Here is a 7,252-nt window from a genome sequence, read left to right on the forward strand (position 1 = left end):
TGGGGCTAGACATTTTGTCAATTTCCCAGCTGCCCCTGGTCATGTGACTTGTGCCTGCACTTTAGGAGAGAAATGCTTTCTGGCAGGCTGCTGTTTTTCCTTCTCAATGTAACTGAATGTGTCTCAGTGAGACATGGGTTTTTACTATTGAGTGTTGTTCTTAGATATACCAGGCAGCTGTTATCTTGTGTTAGGGAGCTGTTATCTGGTTACCTTCCCCTTGTTCTTTTATTTGGCTGCTGGGGGGGAAAGGGAGGGGGGTGATATCAGTCCAACTTGCATTACAGCAGTAAAGAGTGATTGAAGTTTATCAGAGCACAAGTCACATGACTTGGGGCAGCTGGGAAATTGACAATATGTCTAGCCCAATGTCAGATTTCAAAATTGAATATAAAAAAAATCTGTTTGCTCTTTTGAGAAATGGATTTCAGTGCAGAATTCTGCTGGAGCAGCAATATTGACTGATTCATTTTGAAAAAAATGTTTTTCCCATGACAGTATCCCTAAGTTACACAGCAGATAATCTCTGTAGAACATAATGCTATCTGTTATCCATTATTTATCCTGTGCCATATAGCCGTTTTTCAATTTCTTCCATTGCTACTCAACAGCTTGTATATATGAACTATAGTAGTGTTTCTGAAGCAAACAGATCAGTTTTACCAGTGCAGGGCAACACTACATGATATTTTCATTACTTTAAAACACTTTTAGTTTTTGGTGTTACTGTTCCTTTAAGAGAAGCCAGAGTAGGAAAAATAACAGGGATAGCAGAAGGTGGAAATTGCAAAGGGAAGCCACATTCAAAAATAAAAAGGGTTGGAGAGCAACAGAGGCATGCAAAAAAAAAGGAGATTTTGTGTACTCACCGTTAAATCTCTTTCTCTTCAGTCGCTTGGGGGACACAGGGACAGTGGGGTATAGCTGGAACCACTAGGAGGCAGGACACAATAAAAAAATAGAAACTTGACCCCTCCTCCTCCTGCTATACCCCTCCTCTGTAGGCAGAGACACTCAGTTCGTACCAAGGAGAAACAGGAGGTTATCAATAATCAACAGAAAATCTGATAACTAATTACAAGAAGAACAGTCTGAAGCCAAGAGAAGGCCTCTATTCAGGGAGGGAAGCCCTGTGTCCCCCAAGCGACTGAAGAGAAAGAGATTTAACGGTGAGTACACAAAATCTCCTTTTCTCTAGGTCTGCTTGGGGGACACAGGGACAGTGGGGACGTACCAAAGCTGTCCCCTGAATCTAGGGCGGGAAGTAGAGGCCTACGTGGAACCAGCCACTGCAGCCTGAAGTACCTTCCCGCCATAGTGGGTGTCAGATGCCACAAGGTGCCAAACTGGTAAAATTTGGCAAAAGTATGGTTCGAAGTCCACGTTGCAGCCTTGTTCCGCTGAGGCTTATTTTCGAAAAGCCCTCTGGTGGAATGTGCCCTGATTGATCTGGGGGAACCTGACCCTGTGATGAATAGGATCTCTGGATGGCCTGCTTTATCCATCAGGATATGGTGGTCTAAGGACAAGGAGTCCGATAGACGGATGTCCTCAACCCGGTGCAGGTAAAACTTGAGGGCCCTAACGGGGTCGAGGGTGTGCAGTGCTGCTTCCTTCGCATTGGAAAGGGATGGGCAGAAGGTAGGAATCGTAATTTCCTGGTTGAGGTGGAAAGTGGAAACCACCTTGGGAAGAAAAGAGGGAGAAGTATGAAGTACTGCCCTGTCGTTCCGGAAGGTCAACAGAGGAGACCACAGGATTGGGCAGAGATCTCAGATACTCTCCGTGCTGAGGCAATAGCCAGCAGAAAAAACTGTTTTCCATGTGAGCCACTGAAGTGGAATAGAATACATGGGTTTAAAGGGAGCGTGTTGCAGGGCACGTAGGACTAGGGTTAAGTCCCAATTTGGCACCGGTGAAAGTACCGGGCGCTTTATGTGGGCCATTCCCTGAAGAAAAATCCTAACATCTGGGAACAAGGCAATAGGTCTTTGGAACAGGATGGAAGTGCCGAAAACTGAGATTTCAGTGATCCGAGGGACATGTGCAGGGACAGTCCCTCCTGTATAAGGCCAGAAGGAGTGGAGTGGAAAACTTCAGTGAATTGAAACCATTACATTGGCACCACCAATGGTAAGTGAACCAGACCCAATGGTACGTCTTGGCGGAGACCGGTTTGCGGGCTGCACGCATGGTAGAATGACAGTGTCAGAGAACCCCTTCCGTCTTAGAATCGCAGTTTCAGTAGCCACGCCATCAAATTGAGGGTGGCAGGACAGTGGTGAAGGATTGGACCCTGAGAGAGAAGGTCCAGGATGAGAGGCCAAGGTTCCTCTACTGAGAGATGTACTAGATCCTAGACCCAGGATCTACAGGGCCATGTTGGACCTATGAGGATGAGAGAATGAGTTCTCTCTGAAGTTTCTTGATCTTTCTTGGAAAGAACGCAAGATGGAAGTCCCAGGGAGAGGTGAGGGCGTCTGCCGCCAGAGGGTCCCTGGACCTTGCAAAGAAGAGAGGAACTTTACGATTGTGATCGACCTCTGGCGTCCCCCATCTTTGAGTGATCTTGTGGAAGATGTTGTCCTTTACAGGCCACTCGCAGGGATCTAGGGATGTCTGCTGAGAAATCTGCTTCCCAGTTTAAGAGACCTGGAATGAAGATGGCTGACAGGCGAGTTGGATTGCCTGTATCTCAAGAAGGTTGATGTGAAGACATTGTTCCGATAGAGACCAGCGACCCTGCGCTGACCGACCCTCTGCACTGCTCCCCAACCGGAGAGGCTTGCATCTGTGGTGAGCAGTCACCATTGTGGATCCCCTAGGGGTCTGCCCCTGGTCAGGTGACTGGTTTGCATCAACCAGAGAAGAGAGACTCGAGTCCTGCGGGATAAACGAAATTCCAGGAGAAGGGATTTGTGCCTCCAGGCCGCAAGAATATTCGACTGAAACTCCCTGAGGTGACATTGGGTGAAGGGAACTGATTCTATCATCGAAACCATGACTCCCAACACCTTCATGTAGAATCTCGCAGTGTGGGACTTCGAGAGGAGAGACCGCACGAGGGTCCGCAAATGCTGGACCTTGTCACTGGGAGAGTTTGTGTCTGGGTGTTGAACTGCATCCAGAGGAAGACCATGGATTGGCTTGGGGTTAACGAGGACTTGTCCAGGTTGATGAACCAACCAAACTCCTGTAATCGAACCATGGTGAAGTGCAACGCCTGCTGGGCCACTGCAAATTAAGGTGCCTTGATCAGGAGATCGTCCAGATAAGAAGTTATGGAGATCCCCCTGGTGCGGATTAGAGCAGTGGCCACCGACATGATCTTGGTAAAGACACGAGGGGCCAAGTTCAGGCCAAGGGGAAGGTCTGTGAGTTGGAAGTGGCGATTTTGGAAGGCAAATCGCAAGAATCTCTGATGGGGACAGAAAATTGGGGCCGCGATGACAGACCTGAGGAATTCCAACTTGAACCTTCGCGGTCGAATGAAAGTATGGAGTTCCTTGAGGTCCAGGATTGGCCGAACAGATCCATCCTTCTTGGGAACTACAAACAAGTTTGAGTAATAGCCTCGGAATCTCTCCTCAGTCGGAAAAGGGATGATGACCTCTGAACGGATAAGCTTGCCGATCGCGTCGTGCAGCGCCTGAGCCTTTTGATGCCCCTGAGGATATCTGGACATGAAGAACCGGCGGGGCGGGAGAGAAGCGAATTCTAGGTGGTAGCCCTGACTCACGACCTGTGTACCTAGGCGTCTTGAGTCAGATTCTTCCAGGAGTCGGCAAACCTGCAAAGTCTCCCTCCCCCTACGGCTGAGTCGCTGAAGGGAAGAAGGGGTGAGTAATGCAGACGTGGACTTGCGGGACTGCCAGGATGGCCTGGACATTCCACTGAAGCGTCCTCTGCAGGTGATAGAGTGTCGTGAGAGACTTTTTTGAAGACAAGTCCGCAGTTTCATCCAGAGAGATCTGCGAACCGATACCGACAAGTCGGCTGAAGTTCTGCTAATCACCTGTAGCACATCGAGGGAGGCTTCACATAGGTAGTCAGCCTCCTTGATTTGCGAGGCCAAATGAGCGAGTTCTTCACGGGGGACCCTTGTGGCAATCGCTCGGCATAAGGCGTCCGACCAAGTTTGGACGGCTCTACTTACCCAAGCCGAGTCTAGAACAGGCCGAAGGGAGGTACCTGAAGCAGAGAAGAGGGAACTTAGAATGCCCTCAAGCTTCTTGTCCATGGAGTCCTTGAAGGAGGCTGCATCAGGAACTGGTAAAGCAGTGTCCTTAGATAGTCGAGAGACAGGCGCGTCCACTGAAGGTGGGGAGGTCCACTTTTCCGTTAGTTCCTGTGGAAAAGGATATAGTTTGAGAAAAACGGCGGTTAGCCTGGAAACATCCCTCTGGCTTGAACCATTCCTGTTGTATAATTTGCTCGAGTTGAGCATGAGAGAGGAAAGGAAGGTGAGGACCTGCTGCGGCGCTTAAACAAGGAGGTACTGCAACTAGGTTCAGGCTCCTTTAAGTGAAGGGTCTCTAATACTGAAATGAGGGAATCAATGGCCTCGGAGGAGAGTTTGGGGGGATTCCCCTTACTCTGGGTCGGAACTGTGAGATAGTTCACCATCAGACAGAGCCGGATCCTCCTCGGAGTCAGGCGGCAGGGATGAAGTAGTGATGGACTCCGCCTCACACTCATCCTCGGAAGGAGAGGGGGCTCTACATTTTGGAGGCTTAGGCCGAGGCTTATCTAGCCACGGTACTCCACCAATTTAGGAATGCCGGCGGCAAGCTTAGATGCCCATTCTGGGGGAGGCTGGGGGTCCAGGGGGGTGGAGTCCCGGGGCTGGCCTGATGGGTCCCCATGGGAGGCTTGGCTTACCTGAGTACGGAGTTCTGACGTTTCCGAAACTGCATCAGGTGGCTTGCACGTGGAACACAGAGGGTCCTTGTGACCAGATGCGGCATTTGGCACAAGCTAAATACTTAACCGATGAAGTAGTTGCTGGCCTGGAAAAAAGGTTATCACCTGTACCTTCAGACATGGTGTACACAAGCTGTTCCTGTAAGAGAGGAATTAAGTTAACAATATATATAATGTAGGTTATATATATATATAACTGAAAATGCCTCCCCATGGTACTGCTGGGAGTAAAGCCTTGGAGGGGAGTAAAGGCTGATAAGGCAGTAATTACAAAGCCTGCTGCCCTGTGGCAATAGCTAAAAACCCCATTGTGTCAGAAGTACTGCCCTGTTGTGTTCTTTGAAAAAACAGGGGGGGGGGCTGCGCTGCAGAGAAGCTGGGAAAGAGTTCTGCCCAGTGTGGCGAGTCTGCTAGTAATGGAACCTCCTCCAGAATCAATGGGAAGTAGCTGCCTGGGCGCACAATGGAGAGTGCGAAGAATGGCCCCTCCCCTAGCAGTGACATATGGTGCAGACGCACGCCTTAGAAAAATGGTGCATAAGGCACTGGCGCGCACTTTTTGGGTTGCACACAGGGTGCATGTACAGTAGGTGCAAAATCTGCCCCAGCTGTTGCCTCCCCAGGTAGAGTGAAAGACAGCCTTGGTGAAGTCTCTTGTAAAATAGTGGTGCGCAACTGGTGTTAAGCCCACAATAACTCACTTGTGTTTCTGACAGTGAGGACAGTAGGAAACATAAGTGCCATTCCCATTCTGGACAATTTGTAGAGATGATTTGGCAGCTGTGCTCTCAATCTCAGTAAGCCACCCCCGCTCCAGGTGTAGGAAATTAACCAATTAGCTAGAGAACTGAGAGAAAGCAAGTGAAAAGGCAGAACTTGCTGCTAGGTGCTCTTTATTGCACACAACATGTTTCGGGCCAGAAGCCCTTTATCAAGTGCCTGTGTGTTTGGTGGAGGCTGATTAACATACTGCCTGGGTCTGAACTAGTGACCTGCAGGTTGCAACAAAAGGTGGCCATACACGGGCCGATAAAAGCTGCCGACAGACCGTGTCGGCAGCTTATTGGCCCGTGTATGGGGGCCCCCGACGGGCTTCCCCGATCGAGATCTGGCCGAAAGTCGGCCAGATCTCGATCGGATGGGATTAAAAATCCCGTCGGATCGCGGCCGCATCTGTTCGTTGATGCGGTCCCGCGATCCGACCGCCCGTTTGGTGAACGCTAGGATCCGATCGTTGGGCCCTAGGGCCCACGATCGGATCAGCCCGATATTGCCCACCTCAAGGTGGGCATATCGGAGGGAGATCCGCTCGTTTGGCGACATCGCCAAACGAGCGGATCTATCCGTGTATGGCCACCTAAAGTCTCCTATACTGCTGTGCAAGGCAGATGGTTTGTGCAGAGGGGGAGGGGGGCTCAGAGAGTGAATAGGCTGCTATTAAGGATATATGCTTACCTTAAATGAGCCACGGCAGGAGTTCCCAGACTGTAGTGTAGGGATCCTTGGGGCATATAAGGAGGATTGAGCAACAGGATGAACCTGGCTATACCTCAGCCCTGTGTCCCGGCCAGCGCATCCTCTCTCTGTATGTCAGAGGGAGGGAATCAATGCTGGATGGTCAGTGCAGAGCACAAGAGACCCCGGTGACATCCTCAAGTAATGGATCAGACTACTCAGTGTAGCTGTCTAGCTCCATATGATGTGAAGGAATTGTAATGAAATAAAAATAAAAGAGCAAAATAAAACGAAACTGAGTGTCTCTGCCTACAGAGGAGGGGTATAGCAGGAGGAGGAGGGGTCAAGTTTCTATTTTTTTATTGTGTCCTGCCTCCTAGTGGTTCCAGCTATACCCCACTGTCCCTGTGTCCCCCAAGCAGACCTAGAGAAATCCTGGGGTGCCAAATAAGGGCTGTGATTGGCTATTTGGAAGCCACTATGTGGACTGGCAGCCTACAGGAGTCTCTGTTTGGCAGTACTTATTGTTTTTATACAACCAAAACTTGCCTCCAAGTCAGAAGTTCAAAAATAATCACCTGTTTTTAGGCCACAGAGAGCAACATGTTACTCATGAGCTACTGGTTGGGGATCACAGGTATAGAGAAAAAAGAAAGGAAAACAAACACAAAGGAGAACACTGGGTGAAGCAAGAGAAAGAGTAGGATAACATGATATTGTACATATACTGTGTTTCCAAAAGAAACATCCAAATCTTCAGCATCAAACACTGGTAATAGGATGGCCGATAGTGTAGACTTTCTACGTAGCAGCATTACGTCAGTTTATCACCGATGCCCTGATTTCTCTCCTACTCCCCCTACAGCTTCCCTGA

The 7,252-nt window shown here is 49.5% G+C and overlaps 1 protein-coding gene across 1 annotated transcript; it reads right to left on the reverse strand.

Moving 5' to 3' along the window:
- Nucleotides 1–2,410: 2,410 nt before the first annotated feature.
- On the reverse strand, nucleotides 2,411–6,629 carry LOC121394314. The gene is made up of 2 exons (XM_041564996.1): nucleotides 6,379–6,629; nucleotides 2,411–5,062 (listed from the first exon to the last, which is right to left on the reverse strand). The coding sequence occupies exon 2, from the start codon at nucleotides 4,445–4,447 to the stop codon at nucleotides 3,242–3,244; it is 1,206 nt and encodes a 401-aa protein (XP_041420930.1). The 5' UTR covers nucleotides 4,448–5,062; nucleotides 6,379–6,629; the 3' UTR covers nucleotides 2,411–3,241.
- Between the last annotated feature and the right edge of the window lie 623 nt (nucleotides 6,630–7,252).

This window comes from Xenopus laevis, chromosome 5S, assembly GCF_017654675.1.
Source record: "Xenopus laevis strain J_2021 chromosome 5S, Xenopus_laevis_v10.1, whole genome shotgun sequence".
NCBI lineage: Eukaryota > Metazoa > Chordata > Amphibia > Anura > Pipidae > Xenopus > Xenopus laevis.